At 29.6% G+C, this 23,121-nt stretch overlaps 1 protein-coding gene across 1 annotated transcript in view; it reads right to left on the bottom strand.

Annotated features, from left to right (window-relative positions):
* Positions 1 to 330: 330 nt before the first annotated feature.
* Positions 331 to 23,121, bottom strand: part of LOC147801098 (thyrostimulin beta-5 subunit-like) — a 29,573-nt gene continuing 6,782 nt past the window's right edge. Inside the window, exons 2-3 of the mRNA XM_087155882.1 lie at positions 9,640 to 9,861; positions 331 to 5,987 (exon numbers count right to left, since the gene is read on the bottom strand). Of these exons, the coding sequence (XP_087012008.1) occupies positions 5,712 to 5,987; positions 9,640 to 9,843 (480 nt within the window). The 5' untranslated portion in view covers positions 9,844 to 9,861 and the 3' untranslated portion in view covers positions 331 to 5,711. The remainder of the gene's footprint in view (positions 5,988 to 9,639; positions 9,862 to 23,121) is intronic.

Genomic DNA, 23,121 nt, shown 5'->3' with positions numbered 1-23,121 from the left:
TATTATTATTATTATTATTATTATTAATTATTATTTTTATTATTATTATTATTATTAATTATTAATATTATTAAATATTAATATTATTAAATATTTCCTGCAGTTAATAAGAGACTTAAATGGAAAAAGGCACTAGAATGTAATGAATAATTTATGAAGAAAGTTGTGAACTTTTATGGTTTTTAATATTTAAAATAACACAATAATTTACCCTCAACAGCGAGTATGATATTCCTAATTATCAACATCCGTTTTTACATTTAACCAAATAAGTTATGATTAGATATAGCTACTGCATTAATCAACATAGTATGAGAAAATAAAAAAGTGACACAAAGAGAAAATATTTATTCAGTAATAAACATTCTACACAACTATTAGACACATTTTAGTGAAAAACTAAGTGAATTTACAGCTAGAAATACAGGGGTTGGGCGAAAATTTGGAAACAGTTCTTTAATAACTTTTACGCAAATAATTATTCCTTTAGCAGAAATTGTTTTTCAAGATGGCTAAGATCGTATGCACAATTTGAAAGATTGTGCTTAAAGCTTTTAGAAATGGTGTCTTTTTTCCCGCTCAAAATTTGCATCGAACAAAATAAGAGTAGGAAGCTAAAAGTTTATTTCCTTTTAAAGACCATTGAAATATTAAAAGCATTCTCAGATAAATATCGCAATCGTAGAAAAGAATTACTGGAAGCAAAGTAAGATAGTAATTAACTTCTTCTCTTCATTTTGGTCGTTCCAAATTTTGCATGGGTAAAAATGACCTGATTTCTAAAAGCTTCAAGCATGCTTTTTTTTAATTTGTCCCAACAGTTTTACCATGTAATATCTTCCAAAAAATTTGCTTTGAAAAAAAAAAAACATTATTTACATTCCCAGAACGCATGCAATCTTTACAGCAACTTTCTGTCGGAATTTTTTTTTGTTGTCCAGAAATGTTTGTACTAAAAACTTGTTTTTTAGAACTTTTACTTTTAGAACTTTTAGGACTTTTTAGAACTTTTACTAAGAACTTTTATTTTTTCAAATAAAGTAAAAATATTGCAGTTTCAAACCTTTCATCCTAAAAAGATTAAAAATTATTTTTAAAGCTTTTTTAAGAAGTACTGTCACTTAGGTAAAATGGTCACTTAGGTTCATAATGACGTTTGAGCTGACGTCACACTAGTGATAGGATCAAATTGCATTGTCCATTAAAATTTCATGACAAGCTGGATGTTAGCTGAACATACAAGACTTTGCGAAAAGAAACCTTATAATTACCTAGATTTACGATTATTTTATCCTTGAGACTAGCTTTATTAACACGTTGAGCTCCGCTTCAGCCATCGGTGGCTGACACTGAAATTACATTTAGGTCGCGTCAACCACCGGTGGCTGACACTGAAATTACATTTAGGCTGCGTCAACCCCAAGTGGCTGACACTGACCTTTCATATAGGCTGCGAAAAACAGCTGGCTGACAGCGTATAACATGATATAGAACTATAAAATTTACACTCTTTTATGGAATTGCAGAAAATTTATTCAAAATTTACTTAATTAATGTGATTCTTGGTTTAATAAATTCAATTTACTAGGTTTTTATCCACCACTATTTCTAAACAATTCCTAGGCTTATATAATTCACCACTTTCTTCTGATATGTCATGCTTCAAGCAAAGAGCTTGAAACATTCATAAAAGCAACTCCATTGCCTGCTCACCTCATTGCTCAACCAAAACTGTTATAAAATTCCAGATGAATGGGATAGGGGCCGCTTCGCGGCCCAGGTGCCCAATAAAATCAAAACACTAGGACTAGGATATGTCATGCAGGTCGGAACGTGACGCAGACAGAATTTTCTGGCAGACCTAATACGGTTCGAGTCGAGATGATGTCGAGGGGGCTCTGATGCTGATGAGATCTGATGAGAGGGAAAAAGGTCTATAACAGATGCTGGTCATGCTCTACTGATGTCCTCTTCTCCCTTGCGATGCCGGTCATGCTGATTTGATGCAGATTATCCTGAGCGTTACAAGGTGAGTGTTACTGATCTTGATCTTGTCAGGTTCCTGAGTCGGGAGAGACAATACTGATAACTGATCATTTTGATGACAACTGATTTGAACCCGCCATTTTGTTTTTTCAAGTCATGCCGTATCATAGAACAGCTCGTGAGGGAAAGGTCTCACTCTCTGGTTGTAATTCACCGTCGCATTGCAAAGAATCCTTGCATTAGAAGAAATCCTTGCTACTTGTGGGTTTTTAAAAAATATATTTTCCATTAGTTGAACGTCAACATATTGACGATCTTGTAGAGTTTTACACTCAGTTTGATACAGAGGAACTGATTCGTTTCGATAAATTACTTAGCAAATTGCTCATTCAAATAAGATCAAGTAAGTGGAGACTAGAATACTCATACTTCCTAAAACTGACAAATGCAGCTCATCACGTCAGGTGGAAGAGGAAAAACTTTCAAGCAGAAGAAAACAAGGAGATGAATAAAAAATCCATTCAAGTCGAATCAATAATGACTGAAACTAATCAAAAAACTGAAGACATAGCAATGGAAAATAAAGGTGAAAACCTGAATACAACACCGAATACAGAAACTGACACGAACATCAAAATTAACAATAGTACAGAACCACCAGAAAAAAAACGAAGAAAAAGAAAAATGCAGTCAAAATAATTGAGGATAATTCTACACTCATGTCTACAAACGGCTGTCCTTCTTCTAGCCAACATAACTCAACAGATGACGCCACTCTCTTGCCGGCAACAAAACCAGAGGAGGATACCGACAAAGTACGAGATCCGCCCAGCAAACCTGAAATAACATCGCAAGCCAGATTTATTAAGGGTTTGGTCTGGGGCCTGCCTGTGGACTTTGATACAGATGCCATCAATGCAGAATTACAGAAAAACAATATTGAAACCTTTAAAATAGTGCAGTTAAAGAAGAGAATGGGAGAGGCCTATCGGCTCCTATCACTTTTTCTCATAATCCTAACATCAACGGCGAATCACCATAGAGTATTCGAAGTCAACAACATACAGCAGATGCCGATCAAAGTCGAACGATATCGAGGAGGTCGAGGACCTATACAATGTTACAACTGCCAAAATTATGGACATACGCAAAGCCACTGCAATGCACCTGCAAGGTGTGTAAAATACGCTGAAAACCACAGGTCTCATGAATGCAACAAAGACAGAACAACACCTCCAAAATGCTGTAATTGTTACAAAAACCACACAGCCAACTTTACTGGGTGCAAGACCCGCCCCAGCAGAAGGAGCCCTCGAGCAACATCAAATTCGACGCCTAAACTTGCTCACCGATTAGTGTTATTAATCAAAGAATAACAGGAATTGCTCAAAAATGAAGAAGTGCTCCGCCTTCTGCGGGGGATCATCGGGGAAACATCTCAATCCCAGTGAGTTCTATTTTTATTTTCGAGACTCTCAAGTTAAATTCACTGAACTTTTCACAGCAGACTTCTACTTAAGTCAAACTAAATTACATTCCAATTTATTTTCTGATAATATAGCCAATTTATGCATATATATTTATCAACCTATGCACGTTAAATTATTTTGCAAATTCTATTGTATTTAATGAGCAATATTTCTCTGATAAAATATATTTACTGCATTTTCTCCAAATATGTTATTTTATCATGTATCAAGGTATGATTTATCTATATCTATCAATAATGTCTATCATTTTTCAAAAATCACTATTGTACATATCAAATCATGTTTTATCTTTATTTTTAATTTAAGTCTACAATCAATATTTCTAATGTTATGTAAAAACGTCAATTTGTCATATTGAATTTTTTCATTTTTTTATTACTTCACAAGCAAACGGCTTGATTTTTTTATGGCTACTACAATGTTTGCCAAATCTATGTATTTTACCTTACTGTATGTAATTTAATGATGAATGGGATAGGGGCCACTTCGCGGCCCAGGTGCCCAGTTTATTTTAAGAAAGAAAGAAGATATGTCATGCTAAACCTTTTAAAAACTAGCAAAATCTGTCTAATATTTCCAAATTTAGTTTGAAGTTATTTACCGTTGTGGCCTGACGGGCAAGACATGTAAAATTAGCGTGGCGTTCAACGTGTTAAAGGATTTTGTCACTCTTGAAAGCCCTAAATCAACCTCGATTTAAGGTTTTTATATAGACGGTTGTTTTTCGGATTAGGCTAATGTGCATAGAATAGAACAGATCTCATTTTAAAATTAGAAAGCTCACACGTAAATCGCATAACAAACCTTTTTAGTTTTACAATAAAAGTTTTTTGCTGAGTGAAAATTAACCTTATTTTACTATCTGGGATTGTATTAGAATAGATTGTTTCCACGATTTTATTCAACCCCTGTAAGCTCTGTAACTGAAAAAAAAAGTATTTGTAAGTAAGGTTTGTCAAAGGGATGGATACTGACTACAGGGGTTTTGATATCCTTAAATGTTAGAATATCATATAGAATTTCGTTTCTTATTACATGTTTAATACATGTGTATGTATTCTTCTTATTATAGTATACATAAGTAGATTTAAAGTAAAGGAAAAATAAAGATTTTTTTTTTGAAAATTCAGAAAACTATTTAAAAAATTTAACAATATTAACATATATCCATGCGACTTGTATAATAATACATTGAGTCTAATTTTCCATTCTAATAAACATTTTACTTAAATTTTAACACTTTTGAAACAATAAATATTTTTTTGGTTGCTACTCATTTACAATCAGATTGTCTGTGTGTTAAGGTAATCAATTTTATCTTTAAAATTCAGAATTCAGTAATTAAAAAAAGATTGTTAAAGGAAGAGCAATAGAGATAAATTAATTTTTGGGACTATTTTTCGACATATTAACAATTAACCCTTTCGCGCCGACTGTCACAAATACGTGACAGTATGAAACCGTATCAATCAGGGTAAAAAGATAAAACTGGTAATCAAAATATTTCTTTAGCAGTTCATTTGTGGGAGGAGTTATAATTGTTTGATTTTTTTAATTCACCATTACTTTGTTCAAAATAAAACTATTTAGTTACACTTTGAATTAACATTGATTATATATCTGATTAAACTAACAATAATTAAAGTAAAAGCAAAGTAAGTCTGTTAAATTAGCAACGACTGCATTTAAGTTACCGTTTTTTATTTAATTACAACTTGATTCTGATTTTGTACGAATGCTTTTCTGAATCACCCGTCCCCAAGGGGTTAATGGTCATTCTAATGATACCAAGTTGAAATATTTAGTCAAATTTGTGCAGATGAAGGAGTTTTAAAAAAGCGACTGAACTCAATGATTTTTCGGACTTATTTTTGACATATTAACTAACTAATAACCATATTCCCGTAATACCAAGTAAAACACTAAATTCCAAATTTTATGGCTTAGTTATGTATATCATGTATGTCAAAATTGTAATGCAAAATTATAAGAACTTATGATACATTTTTGCAAATGAAGGTTTGATAGAATTGCAATACTAAATCAATAAAATCGATAAGTTTTATTGTTTTTGTTTCACCAGAGATATGTATAGAAACACGTGATGCTGTTAAACATTAAAATTTGTGACTGTTTCAGTTATTTTTGTTAGTTCGATATAATTGGATAATTTTAAACTGAAAAAGAAAATTTTAAAGTTTACATTCAGACTAAATGTCTGATTTAACTTAAAAGTTAGTTATAATAAGGGCTTTCTTTTTTGTTTAAGGGTGAAGTGAAAATATGTTTGGACATATGATCAGATTGAGTAACTGGAATTTCTTTGCACCAAGTTGTTGATGAGCCACAAAGCAAACAAGAACAAGATACTGCATCATAGTATACATATTCCGCTGCGCTTGCATCAGTTCCAGACTCGCAATTTTGTAGAATGACAGATCGAGCTATTCTTTCATCATGGACGCAAACTGGATGCATTGGACGTTTAAATGGAAAAATCCAATCACCAATCTGAAATATATAGATTTTTTTTGTATTACAAATACAGATTGATCAAATGAATTAATACAACATCAGAGAGTTCTAATATAGTCGTGTGGGTTGGTAATGAGTTTTGATCTTTTTTTTTTGTTGATTTTTGAAGTTATTAAAAGAAATTTTTTTTAATTTCATTTTATTTCGTTTAAAATTCTTCTAACTTATTTTCTGATTTTCTGATGTATATAATGCCTTCTGTAGTTTGTAAGATTAATAAAAGTTATTTTATATATATTAAAAAAATAAAAGTCAGTAAGCTCTTTGTTTCGATATTACACTTAATCGAAACAATGGAACAATGGAAATTCCTACATCCATAAGTATCCATCCTACATCCATCACATGGTGAAAAAAGGCATTTGAACTTAAAAATTAATTTTATCTATAAGCTAAATTAGTTTTTTTACTTTAATCAGTTTCAATTCTAAAATTTTGTTAAACTTTCCTTGAAGTAAATGGCCCATTGAAAGGTTAAAATAATTGCAAAATAAATTCTAAAGTATTTCGCAGATTAGCACACGAATTTCAATACTGAAAATGCTCCCATTTTTCAAAATGTTACATAATATCGTAAAAAAATGCTTCCATAATAATAATAAAAAAGTCGTTATATGCTTAGATTTAAACTAAGTGAACCTTAATTTCCACTTATAAATTAAAACGAAGAATATGCACATAATTTCTGAAATATATTTTATTTAAAATCCATCGTTGAACAGCCGACCCAATTATTTGAGTTTACGGCTACTAATGTTCAACTCCGTAGCCTTGTAATTTTGAACCTTGTCCGTCTACCACTGAGAATATTTTATGTCAGCACTGTGGTTGGCGCAAGCCGGATGCGGAGTTCGTATCTACCAGAGACCGCTGAACTTTGAACCCGGTTCACCTGATTGGAAGGCGAACGCTCCTTCCATCGCGGCTCTTTGAAGTATATCTTATTTTATAACCGTCGTTGAGCAGCCGACTCAATTCTGGGAATAAGACTACTAATGTTCAACTCCGAATCCTTGTAATTTCGATCCAAATCCAGAAGACAAGGGAACTCATGGATCAGTACCCCCAGAGGTATGATTTGTTTTGGGAACATGGAGGACTTTGGGACTCGACAGATTTAACGTTCATCAGTCACTATTTTTAACACGGGGAGTCTTCGGCCACCAGGGATCAAACCCATGACCTCTTGTACATGGGCCCAGTGCCCTACCAACCAGACTACCCCGGCCCATTTAAAATATATTAAAGTTTATAAACATTTTATGGAGAATACAAATGAGTTGCTTAACCAAGATAAAAATGAATAAAGAAATCGTGTGTTAACGCCAGTGATTATCTTCTTAATAAAAATACCGTCTGAAAGGATAACTAGGCAACAACGAGTTAGTTGAAATCTGGAAAGATATCTTTATGTCCGTAATAAATATCTAATAAAGCTATATTATTTTTCTATTGCATTGATATTAAAAACTGATAGATAAAAGAAATACTAGTATATCAATGTGTATATTAAGTCATTCTTTATTACGTAAGCTACCACTTAATCTTTGAAAAATAATAACCGAATTATTATAGATCCGAATTCAAAGTTGTATATTAATTATCTATCACTGTGACTACACAATATATAATTTAGTGCTCTTCATTTAATATGAAGTTAGCAACCGTGTTAAGTTTAATTTCTGTCTTTAAAATCGTGTTCTTTCAAGGCGAAAAAAAGTTGCAATAATCAAATTTTGTTTTATAATTCGTACTATTTAAATTAACTTCTATGAAAAAGAATTATCTCGGGAATGGAATGTAATAAGAATTGAAAGGCAAAATCACTTCATCCATTTAAATTCAGATAACCAGAAAAGAATGTGGTAAATAAATTTTCCCTAAGTTTTTTTTTTTTTTTTTTTTTTAAAAAAAAGAAATTTTGCAACTAGTTTTTACTTATCTTATTAGTTCGGGATCTTAACAAAACAGTTCACTGCTACTCACTACAAGTAGTTAAGAGAACACTATACGCAGGAGAACCTCTTCATGGCAAATTCCCTTTTATTTACATAAGTAGGAAAGAGTCGGGTAGCCCCGTCCGCTTAAGGAGTATTGCATATATTTCTGCATAATATTGAGTAATAATCAATATTCTTGTATGTTTCTATTTTTTCATCATCTAATTAAATAATGCAAAAAGAATAAATCAAAAAAAGAATAGTTTAACTTAAAAAAATAGAAATTTAAAAAAAAAACATGTTTTTCAGCTCTTTTCAAAATGTGTCGGGTAGCCCCGCCCAGTTACAAAAATTATGTTTTTTGACTGTTTTTTCAGGTGTAAATGAAAATGACTTACGTATTGACAATAGATAAACCTCGTTTATAATTTTTATCACAAAATTATTTTATTTATGACATATTTATATACTTTTAGTGAATTCTATCATTTAATAACAATCATTTCATAACACCAATATTTGTTGTTAAAAATGCATATAACATTCAAATTTGAAGCAATAAAATAATAATCTTTGCAACCGTACATTTATCGACGAAATAAAATTGGGCGGTGATACCCGACATTCATGTGAGCGGGGCTACCCGAAATCCAATTTTTTTGTAAATTTGTAATTACTCGAACAATTTTTCACGTATAAACTTCTTTCTTTGTGCAAATTAAAATTAAGACTACATACTTTAATGCTGTATGTATAGAAAAAATTATTTTTTTAGTATTAAAATGAAGTTTAATTGAAACATTCAAGCAATTTTTCTTAATTTCATGACTACTATATTCAACATATTTTCAAAACTACTGCTTACCATGTTAACAGCTGCATAAATGCTTGAAACTTTGAAAATAATCTTTTTTTAATATAACAATTAATGTCCGATGACCCATTGACTTGAAAAAATATTCTATACATATGAAATTGACAGTGGGCGGGGGTATCCACTGGGCGGGGCTACCCGACTCTCCCCTAATTTATAATTTACGGCATAACAAAAGCAAGTTCAGGTAAACCTGGAGTAAACCATGATATTTTAAATACTGAAAAAAAATGTTTTCAAAATATCCAAATGCAAACAAATTATGGCAGGATTACGCAATGGAGAAGTTATTCTGTCATAATTTGTTTACATTTTAATATTTTGAAATTTTTCTTTCAACATTTGCACTTTACCATATACTCTAGATTTATCAGAGTTGACTTGTCTAAACCTAAAATTTAAAAATACCAAGAGATTTGAAGCAGAATTTACCATAATTTTTTTTCTCCTTCAGCGATATAGTTTTTTCTCAAGTGTTTGATCCCGTATAGATATCAAAACTATCTTATCGATTTCTGAGCCATGAAACTCAAATATCTTTCCAATTTCTGCAGTAATTGCCCGTCGACGAAGACAGTGCGTCGTTTTGATTTCGTCACGAAAACAAATTGACGTGCGTCGTTTTGAATTTGTTACTTAAGCAAATTGACGTGCGTCATTTTGATTTTGTAACGAAAGCAAATTGACTTCCGTCGTTTTGATTTTATACCGAAAGCAAATTGACTTGTGTCGTTTTGATTTCGTAACGATAGTAAGCTGGCGTGAGTCGTTCCTACGTAAGTAGTTAAATACGTTATTATTTAAAATAACTTACTTCCCCTGAATCACATCGACCCCAACATGAAGCAGCAGTTACTAGATCCCAGCAGGCTTGGCCATTTTCATCTCTTTGTAAAGCCTTGTATGTGTACTCTCGTCGATAGCATTGCATGGCAGTTTCAGGATTTGATGAATATGCTTTTTCTCCAAATATCCACAGAGATATTATCAAAAATCCAATAAATTGACTTGCCAACATTGGAGAGTAATCAAGTTCCTATGGAAGTGAAATGTATTTATTTATCAATAGGAGTCTTGAGATACTTATTCTTTTACTCATACAAAGAATCGTAACCTTGAGGTTACGAAATTCTCCCATTCTCTACACTTTTCCCCATTCCGTTATCATGGCTGGATTTTTTTTTTCAAATAGCAGTATGTTTTAGCCCGTGGACTTGAGCTAGAATTTTCGACATTGCAATAATAATATGATAGATTCTGAGCAAAGAAAGTTCTGAGTATTATTAATACCCAGAACTATATACATCGTATTTTCATATATATATATATATATATATATATATATATATATGCATTGGTATTTTCATTTGCTCGACGCTGCAGAACTTGCAATAAGTCCTGATATTTTCTTTTTAACGTTAATGTTTTGCAAACGGGATGTAATCTTGCACACAACGGGTAAATAATTTTTTTTTGTTGTTCTTTATTAAAACTTTATAACCCGTTAAAATTCTACATCGATTCGACACATTTTTCAGTACTGTCATTAAATGTTTTTAACGTAACTTTTTCCGGCAGCCAAATATGAGGCATTATTTTGCCAGTTGAAAGGCATTATTTATTGTCGAAAAACTACCGTTTAAATCCATTTAAATGCAACTGAAAATGTCTGTAACATAACATAATGAACACAAATTTTTTACAAAACTTTTTGTTTTTTTATTTCATCAAAACATTTGGCTTGTCAACTTCAAATTGTAATTCAATCCTGATAGTTCTTCTAGTTACTGGTAATGGAAGTTTGGTAACTATTTCTTCTCTTGAGATTTGAATTTCTTAGAAATATATAGATATTTTTTTGGAAAAAAGGAAGATTCAAGAATGAAAAATCAATGTCTATCTTTCTTTCTTAAAAATTGAACATCATAATCAACTTTCACTCAAACAACATAATGTACAACACTGTTTCTATTTATTTTTATTTAAAACTGAATAGTTTAAGCGTTGTTAAGAAGTTTCAAACCTAATTCTCTCTTTCATATTCTTTTGAAACAACAAGTATCCCTTTTGCTGCGAATTTTTGTGATAAAAATATGTTTTAGATAGCTAATTTCAGCTGCATTGACAAGCACAAAACCAATTTTAAGTTGAATAAATTTCAGTAGCCAGTTTTAACTCGATGACAAAAGACAACAGGTGAATTGCATGACTCAACGATATTTCCCTCAATGGAGTAATATAAACAAGTTACAAAAGAAAAGACGGGATCGATTGCTGGTGTTCCTGCATAGTTTTATGTATGCCAAAAATAAGTATGTGTTTAAAACTTTGTTTTCTTCTTTAATGAATCTATATTGTGAAATATATTATTTTTAAAAACTTGATACAAACATCTCCTATAAATTTTCTTAACCATTATCCCTTAGCTGGGTAGTAAATTTTAATTTAAAAAAATTCCGTCTAGAGAAACCAAGAGAATTTTAATCATCACATGAATAGTTATAAAGAACTGATTTGCTTTATCATTCATTTTAAAGATGAAAAGTGATTGATTAATAATCGCTTTGCGTATCTTACAGAAACTATTGAAATTTTAGAGTTAAAAATGATCATCAAAAATAAGTAGAACAGTTTTAATCTCTCCCAGTAAACCTTTATAAAATTCATTAATATAAAGGTTTCATCCTAAATTTTTTACTTGAGAATAACATTACTATTTGCAAAGATATATCATTGAACAAAATAATTTTAATTTAGAAAAGAAATAACATCCAATATAATATATTTGTAATCAATTCATATGTGTTTCAGTCCTAATGTTGGTTAATTGAAATTATACAAAACAAAACTTATCATCAAAATAGATATAAAGCAATTTCTCCTTTAGGCAATATTTGTTTTTGGATTCACGTATGGAAGAATTAAGATTTTAAGTCTTTCCCTTAACTAAGGGTGAGAACTGTATTATTCCCTCTCGACCTATTTAATGGACCAATTTTAATTACTAGTGTTTTCATTTTTACATGGGACTTGAGAGACTTTGTTTCTAAATTTTCCCTATAATATATATATACCTTCCAACATTTGAGGTTTCAGCAAAATTATTAACATTAACAAACATCCACTACCACTTAATCCTTTTACAAACCTATTTTCTTTTAATTATGAATACTTCCAAACATTCATAGATCACAATTAACGAGATGTATCTATGAATGATCTAACATCATGCGTGAAAAAATTACAACTTAAGCTTGTATTCTGTATATTAATCTTAATTCTTTTGTTAGATATTACTTGCATGAAATATTTAAATATGTTTATGAAACTAAGAGTAGGCAAGTGAAAGCTACTTAAAACAAGTTTGCTTACATTCACTAGTTTCTTATCCAAAGAAAAATGAAAAAAAAAAATTTCTTGTGTGTTTAAAAGCACACAAAGAAGACTATACTAAAATCCCATTTATTTTAAAGAATTTAATTGAACAAAGGAGTTTTGTTGTCCTCCAAACTGGATTAAGAGGGTTAGTTGCATTTTTATTTATAGCTTTAAAAGTTGCCTACTTTTGATTTAAAAAGAATCTTTCTCCCGGTAAAAGCTTATAATGGACTACAAAGAATTCGAAAACTCAAATGACTAATTCTCAGAAATGAGTGAAATCTAAAAGCAGCAGTTTTCCACTTAAATTTTTTGAATAGTAACTTTTGGAATTCATTATTTTAATTCTTTGTGCTAAAATAGGATTAACTTCTGGAATTATTGAGCAAAAATAAATAAATTTCTTTAAAATAAATAATTTTGAGCTAATTTGAAGTCTGAAAAGTTGTTTGAAGTTGTTTAAAATGACATTTATATAACTAAATTTGTGCTCCCATGTTCACCAATTTAAAAGATGGTAAACTAAGAAAGTGTTTTTTAAGTTTTAATGTTATATTTAATGCCTTTAGTGCAATTTTAGACCAGTTAAGCAATCATACTACTTTCAACTTTCTTAGAAACCGATTTTTTTTTCAATAACTGAAAATTCAAAGCTTGTTAATCTCATTTCTCAAAATTGAGATTTTTAGAGGTATTATTCACCCCCTTCATTTTGTTTTTTATGATAATATGGATCATTGAATTCTTTGTAATGTTAACTGCGAAAGTTTAGAAAGTTTTAGAACTTAGTTTTAGAAGTATTCATGAGGAAGTTTTACTTTTTTTATAATTTTTTTATGAGGTTGCTCTTCGAAGGAAAATGAGTATTTTCGAAAACGGGTACACATCAAACTGTATGTTTAAGAAAATGGACAGAGTTTTAAATGCGTGTTTAAAAAGATGAACAAAGCTCAAAATGTGTGTTTAAAAAAATGTGCATAACTTGAAATGCGTGTTTAAGAAAATGGACATAACTTGAAATGGATGTTTTAAGAAAATGGGCAAAGCTTAAAATGTGTGTTTAAGAATAAGGAAATAATTTTAAATGCGTTTTTGAGGATATGGACCCAGTTCAAATCATGCGTTTAAGATGAAGCGTGAAATGCGTGTTTAAGAAAATTGACAAAGCTTAATATGTTTGCTTAAGGACATAGGATATAATTTGAAATGCGTATTTAAAAAAATGAACGGAGGTCAAAATGAGTATTTTAATAATTCTGAATAATAAATTCTGAGTGGACACAGCTCAAATTTATTTTTAGAAGATAGATATAGCTTTAAATGCGTTTTTTAGGAAATGGACACAGCTGAAATGGCTTAATTTAGCTCGAAACTCTCATTTTCGAGGTTAAACTTGTTAAAATCTTAAGTTCCCCGAATTTTGTCACCAAAACAAATCTAATGGCGAACCAAAATAGTTTTATTGTTCATAAATTTACAATACGATCAATTAAATAGGAACTCTTTTAAATAAAAAACTACTTTTATATAAAATTAAGGAATAACAGCAATTAAATATATATTATACTGGGCCCATAGTGTTAGCAGAAACGTACTTGATCAAAATAAACATAGATTTCTTACGACAGAGGCCAGGATAGCCTGGTCAGTAAGGCGCTGGGCTCATGACTAATGCACGGCCGAAGTAAAGTGACTAATGCACGTTAAATCTGTCGAGTCGCAAAAATCCTCCACGTTCCCTTAACAAATCAATATCTCTGGGGGTACTGGATTGGAGATCGATAGTGCTCTGATTCAGATTAAAATTACGATCTATGCATGAAATGTATGAATGTATGAATGGGTCGCGACGTATGGTGTGGCAGAAGTCGAATGCTTGGCCATAGATGGCGCCACTGAGAAACAAGAAACGCACAATCTGCTCGCTTTCACCAAGCAGGCTTTCCCGTGTGTGGCAAGTGGCATTAGAACCAACCAACCAACGACAACTTTGGATTCTAGCACCTTAAAATTTGTGAGGTAGTCGTAATAGATGGCTTAGTTTCTGTTATATGAATTAAATTATTTGGAAGCATTTGATCGGTTCTAGTAAAAACTAAGATTTTTGCATCGAAACAAAACGTAAATTTAAATAGTTAAAAAATTTGTATTCTTCGAAATTCAGTTTTTTAATAATTATTTAATAACTTTGTTTTAAATATAATAAATAGTATTAAAAATTTTTATGTCGAATGAAATTATCGTTCAATGCAAAAGTCTTATAATTCTGTGCAAAGAAATAGTTCCATACATATGATAAAAATGCTATCTTTGAAATTCAAATTTTCAATAATTATTTAATAACTTTGTTTAAAATATAATAAATAGTATTAAAAAATTATATGTCGAATGAAATTATCGTTCAATGCAAAAGTCTTATAATTCTGTGCAAAGAAATAGTTCCATACATATGATAAAAATGCTATCTTTGAAATTCAAATTTTCAATAATTATTTAATAACTTTGTTTAAAATATAATAAATAGTATTAAAAAATTATATGTCGAATGAAATTATCGTTCAATGCAAAAGTCTTATAATTCTGTGCAAAGAAATAGTTCCATACATATGATAAAAATGCTATCTTTGAAATTCAAATTTTCAATAATTATTTAATAACTTTGTTTAAAATATAATAAATAGTATTAAAAAATTATATGTCGAATGAAATTATCGTTCAATGCAAAAGTCTTATAATTCTGTGCAAAGAAATAGTTCCATACATATGATAAAAATGCTATCTTTGAAATTCAAATTTTCAATAATTATTTAATAACTTTGTTTAAAATATAATAAATAGTATTAAAAAATTATGTGTCGAAAGAAATTATCGTTCAATGCAGAAGTCTTATAATTCTGTGCAAAGAAATAGTTCCATACATATAATAAAAATGCTATCTTTGAAATTCAATTTTTCAATAATTATTTAATGACTTTGTCTTAAATATAATAAATATTATTAAAACTTTATATTTTGAATGAAATTATCGTTCAATGCAAAAGTCTTGTAATTCTGTGCAAAGAATTTTTTCCCCTGAAGTAGTTCCATACACATGATAAAAATACTAATAGTTAAAATACAAAAAGGAGTCAAAATTATTGGGCTCATATTTTCCAGATAGTAAATACCTCTTCCCTTATTTTTAAGGTTTAGAATCAGAATTTTTCTAAAAAGAGGTATATATGTTTATCTAGATCAATTATGATTTATGTCTTAACTTTCGTAACTTAGAATATCATGTGCACTTAGTGCTTAGTATATTAACGTGATCCATTTAAATAAAAAAAATGCATTTTGTCATACTGTGATCATCAACTCAAATATTGTAAGGATATTCTAATTTTCATTTTGTGCATTGTGCCAAGTGATGTATGAAAAGACAATAATCAATAGATCAAACATAATAGTCATAACAGCAGTTTAAAAGAGAATCATTTATAATGTCAATTTGCTCCAGTAGCTATGCCTTTTATCATAAATGCTATTTTAAGATACATTCATTTCGCAAATACGCAATTTAAGCTGTCTTTATTTTCTTAAATACACATTTTAGGTCATGTCCATTTTTTTAACAAGCATTTTTAGCTGTGTCCATTTTATTTTTGAACTGTGACCATTTTCTTAAACACGCATCTTAGGTTATATACATTTTCTTTCAACACACATTTTAAGCTGTATCAATTTTCTGAAACACGCATTTTCAGATTAGTTCATTTTCTGAACCAAGTATTTTGAATTGTGTTCATTTTCTTAAACTCACATTTTCTTAAATACGCATTTTCAGCTATGCCCATTTTCTTGAAGATTCATTTCTAGCTAAGACAATTTTCTTAAACGTGTTTTTCAGCTATGTTCAAAGTAAAAGAGCCCATCGATGAACTGTTTTTATAGCTATTATGAGCTTGTAAAAGTAAGAATATTTATTAGGTTTAATCCCTCTTTAAATGGCACAACTTTTATATGAAAAAAAATTACATTTTGAATGCGTAAAGCGTATATTTGTTCTAAGACTTAGTTTTTATTTTATTTTATAACCGTAGTTGAACAGCTGGCCCAATTTTATGGGTTTACGGCTGCTAATGTTCAACTCCGTGGCCTTGTAATTTTGAACCCAATCCAGAAGGCTAGGGAACTCCTGGATCGAGTATTAGGAGAAATTTGCCTTCGCGGAGGACTTCTTGATGGAACTAACTCGCATTTGAGTTACATGAAGAGGAAGATCACGAGAACCTTCCTCGATTAGCCTAACGGCAAGGGGACTCTAACACATCATCCGTCTACCACTGAGGATATTTCACGTCAGCACTGCGGTCGGTGCAAGCCGGATGCGGAATTCGTATCGACTGAGATTCGAACCCGGTTCGCCTCATTGGAAGGCGAACGCTCTATCCCCTGAGGAATCGCGGCTCAAAGCATGCTATTTAGAAATTTACTTCAGAGCTTCATCTTCTCCCAACCATGACCAAGCACCCATTTTTAGGGCTCTATAATTTAACCTTATAACTTAGGCTAGTAAATAATTCAGAAATTGAAAGTTATTAATTAATTTTAATCTTAGAGGTGAAACTCACCAAATGGTCGATATTTAAAAAAAAAAACGTTCGCTAGTTTTTGAATATTAAAACTGTTAGTCTAATTTTAGTTAAAATAAATCTTTTCTATAGTAAATAAAGTTTGAAATTAAAGCGTTGATTCGCAATCCAGCTGTACCTTATTTATTCTTCTTGGCAAAAGAGCCTTGAGGAAGAACTTTAAAATTCAAAATACAAAAATAAAAATATCTATTATATCGGAGCAGAATTATATAATTTGATAATATAACGAAAATCAGATAAACATTTTATGAGATCTCGATTGTTCAAGATTCAAATGTAAATTTATTGTTTCCAGGAAAATGAGATTGTTGATTGCAAATATTTTTGCCACCTGCGATACTTCTATGTATGAGTTTCTGTTACTGGCGTTAAAAATCTAGAATTTTGGAAAATCAATTTAGTTCATTATGTTACAAACTACAAGTTTTCTAAAATTTCTTCCTTAGGAAAACCATTCTCGCGCTTATCTGAAATGCTAGAAAACTTTTGAAGGTCTTTCTTTGTTTTATAAGAAATATAAAAATAGAAATATATCCGCATTTTGGTGGTACATAAAAATACTTTTTAATAACATTGAAGAATAAGTTTTTGTAGTATTTTTATTTATACAAGTACTTAGTCTTACATAATTCCGATGTTATAATTTCAAATCTTTAAACAGTTTTGTTTAAAAAACTGCAGATGTTATTTAAAACAGCATTTAAAGTTTAATTTGTTTTTTGTCTAAATACACAACAAAGGTATAAATTTATAAAAATATACTTGTCTGCTCTTTTGAAAAAAAAACATATGATTTTAACTTGTCGCATCATAAACTGAAATGAATTATCCTCTTCTTCTGAATACATCCCCGCCACAGAAAAATATTAATATGAATTTCAACAGGGCTTAACAAAACTGCAGCTGATTGAAAGGAAATTTTAGAAAAATATTAAATAGAATTTACAGGTTTAGGTTAATCTTCTTAAGTGAACTTAATTATTTTTACTATACAACTAATAACAAACATGCCTTTTTACAACAATTTACTTCTGTTTCTGTGGAATTTTCAGCATAATGCGAAGCGATATCAAGCTTTCAGCTTCTCTGACTGATTGCAAACGAAGAATATAGATCATTTGATGGTTTATAAACTTTCAGCAAGATTGACGATAAATATTTACGGATAGAGTATATGCCTCTGAACTTGGTGTAAGCTTCGTCAATAATTGATTTTAAGATTTAACAACACACTTTAACCCGTTCACTTCGGGGTGACCCACCGGTGGGTCACGCTAGATCATGGGTTGCCAAACTTTTTGATCATCGACCCCTATATAATTTTTCGAAATCTCCATCGACCCCCATAAATGTAGTTTTCTGTTAATAAACTGTTCTGTCATAAAATTCTATTAGATACTGTGTTTGTGCATTTATTTTATGATTTTAAACATTTATTAAAGTAATAGTACATTGTGTAACAGTAGTTTTATGAAAAATATATTAATGTTGAAATTTAAATACCTTAATATTTATTAAATAATAAGTAATTATAAATAAGTAGAAATAATAAGTACTATTACTTTAATAAACAACTACAGATTAACTTTAATAAACAACTTTAATAAGTAACTACAGATTTATTGCTTCTTAATCAATGAGATGGGTGTGCTTGGTGTTTTTTTGCAAGGTTCGCTATATTGGGTTCAAAATTAGTCAATTTTATGGCATATATGCATATGACTTATAAACCAGAAGTGCAGAGTTCGTGGCACTGCGTGCTGATACGTAATTACTTGCTTCACCCCAATAAATGTACGTTTATTAATTTATGTTATATAAAGAAACTGATATTGTCGCAACTTAAGTCAGTTATAAAAAAATTCACAAATTTTACATACTTAATTAGGTATGTGTGATTTGCGTATTAAGAACTGTTTTTTCATAGACCCCCAATCGGCCCTTCCGATTCGGATAGACCCCCATTCGACCCTCTGGCTCAGATCGACACCCGCCTTTGTTAAATAGACCCCTGGGGGTCTATATAGACCACTTTGGTGACCTTTGCACTAGATTGTCTCATCTTGGCAGCTCACCGGAGTAAAAACTGGTAACAATAAATTTCATTTTTTAATTTTTTTCCGGGAATAATAAAAATCCATAACTACCAATTGTTTTTAGCGGATGCAATTTTTATATTGAATTGCTTCTTCGCCGTGATAAATTTCCTTACAGTGAATTGTTGAGAATAGATTAACTCCTCCCGAATATTATCTAATATTGAAATAGTTCTTCTACCAGTATTTTCACTTTTCCCGGCGTGAACGTGTTAAAGTACGTACAAACTCTCGATTCATTATTAACTTGAAATAAATTGTTCATTCACAATTTTTAGATTTATCAGCTCCTCATTCAGATAGGTATTAGACCGAAGTTTTCACTGTGTACTTCGGTCAAACAGTGTATCGTAAAGTAGAACAACATGAAAAGAAAATTACTATATATTAAGAAAACCAAGCAACAGACAAAAAGTGAATTATAGAATTCTACTTAGATATTACTCATTACTGAATCAAATTAAATTATTTTTACAGTTTTAGTCTAGATTTCTCATTAATTAATAAATATTTGCTAGTTCAGACACAATTATTGCCAGTAACACTTCTTTGACTTTTTATTGTAATCTTTTAAATTACGAAAATCCAAAATTTAAGGGATATAATATTTATGAAAATTCAGAAAAATAAATAATTTAGAATTTTCATAAATATTGATTTTTTATTAAATCATATAGGACAAAATCTTAATCTAATAAAATCCCTGATTCTCCTCCTTCATTAAAGATCCCATAATAAATTCTTTCTCCATGAAAATGGAAAACACTAGATCTATTTGTTATTCATCACATCGATAAAAAAAAGTTTTAAATTCTGCTGAAGGGATTTTTTAAATATTTTTTAAGTTATTTTTAAATTACAGAAATTATTTATGAGCTAAAGAAATTTATAGATTTTTCTTCCCATTTTAAACATAGCAATGCGGAGATTCAGTAGCTTTTGACGGCTACAAGGAGATAAAAACTACTTCATTCTACGAAAATTAGATCTAACAAATTTGTTTGAACTAGGCAATAATTCGAAAGCCTCACCTTTAAATGACTGTAACAAAATGGCCTTTTACACAAAATTTTGAATTATTTATACGCAGTGGTGGGTAATTCATTTTTTAGACCAAAATTCATACAATAAAACAAAAAGTTTGCATACCTGCAAAATACAAAACCTCTTATTCAACTGTAAACTAAGACTTAAACTTTAAAAACTCCTTTATATTTCAATTATCGGTCCAATTATAACATTTACATCACTTGTGTGGTATACCTATAACAAAACTGGTAAAAAAAGGAAATATTTTGTATCAAGACTTAAAATTCGATAAAACTTTAATCAGTTGGGAACAAACTAGATTCAGAAGTATTAAAAGTAGCGATATAATTTTTTAAACCACTTGTGGTACTCAGATTATTAACTACTTCTTATTTGCTTGCTTTTTTTGAAGAACTCTTGAAACAGAAACGAAAATGCCTTAAAAATTCTCTTCATTTGTTGAATAAATTAAGAATATTGTGGGGAAATCAGGATAATACAGTTATAATATATTATAATATAATATAATATAATATAATATAATATAATATAATATAATATAATATAATATAATATAATATAATATAATATAATATAATATAATATAATATAATATAATATAATATAATATAATATAATATAATATAATATAATATAATATAATATAATATAATATAATATAATATATAATGTTATAATTAGAATATAGATAGGAATTTTGTTTCGCTTTCATAACTTTTAATTCTTGGTTCTGTAGTTTTTCTTTATTTTTAAGACAAATACGGACTAAACTTACTCTAATTGCTAAATTCGTGATTTTTATCATAGTTTATTGTTCTATGTTTTGTATCATTGATTGAATTATCTGTAAAGAAGTGATTTCTTTTTCTCATGAATATGTTACTTTTTTTTCAATTTGACATTTTATGCCTATTTTGTTTTATAAAATTATTATTAATAACTTCTGACTTTAAAATTTTTTAGATTGTTTCCAATTGTACCCTAATTGTTTATTTTCTTAAGAATTTTTTTTTTCGGGTGGTGATTGGAAATTATTTTTTATCCCTTGATCTGTTCCCCTGACAAAGTTTGGATGAAAGCATTATCAGCAAGTATATCTAGCAAGTATATCAGCAAGTATATCTATAGGATAACAATATTTCCAGTAATATCTAGCTTCATAACTTCCCATAAACTTTTCAATATCTAATTTGTTTTATTTCAAATATTGTAAGCACTTCTAGAATATATGCAGAGGGTATTATTTATAAAACCTTTGTTGAGAATATTTTTTTCTGTCAATAATTTGTTTGTCACATGAAAATCAGTCATTTTCTTGGCCACTTCTTTTAGTAATTTATAGCCAAAATAGATAGCGCCAGCAATCAATATCTTAGGTTAAGAGATTGATTAGAATACCATCCTATCAGAATATGTCTTATTTCAGGAATAAAGAACCAACTTTCTGGTTCAAAATCTATTGTAAAAAATTTTACTAGGGGAATAGGTTTTTATGTTGTCATTTTCCTGTCTTCTTGAAATCATTATTAACATAAACAACATAGATTCACCTGAGTTATTTTAAGAAATCCTGTTGTTTCCTGCGGACAGTAAACGTCTTAGGCCGAAATTATAAATTAAAGTTAAATGCTGTAAAATGGCAAATTTTCATTATCTTGGCTGTCATTTTCCTGGCTTATAAATGCCAGTTACCAGAAAATTTTTTTAAACAGCATAATGTAAAGAGGGAAGGAAAATATTATCGTAGTATGCTTGTATGTAATCAAAGTTATTTATTAGTTTAAAGATTGATTATTACACAAAATTTTATTCTGTACAAATCAACAACAAAAACATTTTTGATTTTTTCTACAGTGGGTAAAAGAATAAAGTTAAACAATTTATGGTTCATCTAACTCAAAGGCTTTATGTTTTTTTTTTCAAAACACAGATGGTTAAAATATAAAGGAGAGGCTAAGAACATCACTGTGCAATTAATTTCTGTCACAGTCTTTAAACTCTACTTGGGTGTTTAAATTAAAGAATGCAATAAAGTTGTGAAATAAAATTATTTGAAATATTTTAAATTTTAATAATATAATAAAAAAATTTGCGATGTAAATTACTAAAAAATTAATTATGTATATTATTAAAAACATAATATTACTAGGTTATTTTAAAGCGTGGGGCCGAAGAACAACCAAGCAAAAATAATCTAAGGAAAAAAAAACGAGAAGCCGAGAAGAAACGATACGTTAAAATTGTTCACAATAATTATTTTTTAAATGTATATACATAAAAAGCTAAAATTAACTTTTCAACTTTGTCTTTTTGTGTTTCTTAAGTTGCGTTACTTACTATTTGCTTAAAATGACTGTTTTCTTAACTTCTAAGATAATATGATATTTTGCTGTCTATCAAAATTTGGGGAATTTCTATTTTATTTTTTTTCTTGAGCAAATATCAATAAACTACACTGCTGTCTGTAAGATATTAATATTAATAAGATATAAATATAACTCAATCAGAAAAAAGACTTTAAATTTGAAGAATATATATATATATATATATATATATTTTAAATATATATTATATATATATAAACTAAACTCAGCGGCGCGACAGCCTATATTGGGCCAAGGCCTACTGTGACCATCTCAGTTTTCTTGACCTTTGGGCTCTGGGGTGCGGGGAGCAGATGTTCCGGTTAGGTGGTCAGCCGAACGCGAAACCCCCAGTGTTTAGTTCCCAAGCATGCTTGGTACTCATTTATCAACCCACTGAAGGGATGAAAGGCTGAGTCAACCTTGCCCGGCCCGAGGATCGAACCAGAGACCTGTGGCACGACAGCGCGAAGCACTACCGCTCAGCCACCGGGAGTCATATATATATAAATGACGCCCGGTGGCTGAGCGGTATATATATATATATATATATATATATATATATATATATATATATATATATATATATATATATATATATATATATATATATATATATATATATATATATATATATATATATATATATATATATATATATATATATATACCCTTGTGTTTACGTTTGCAAAAAATGCGGAGTATATTTCTAATTTAAATTATAATTCAATTTTCAGTTCAACTCTGAGATAAAACTTAACTTGCACAGGCTTTT

The sequence above is a fragment of the Parasteatoda tepidariorum genome, chromosome 12 (genome assembly GCF_982258835.1).
Source record: "Parasteatoda tepidariorum strain Cologne lab strain chromosome 12, Ptep-v5.0, whole genome shotgun sequence".
NCBI lineage: Eukaryota > Metazoa > Arthropoda > Arachnida > Araneae > Theridiidae > Parasteatoda > Parasteatoda tepidariorum.
Note: the sequence above shows the minus strand (reverse complement) of the source record. Positions and strands in the feature narration are given on the sequence as shown.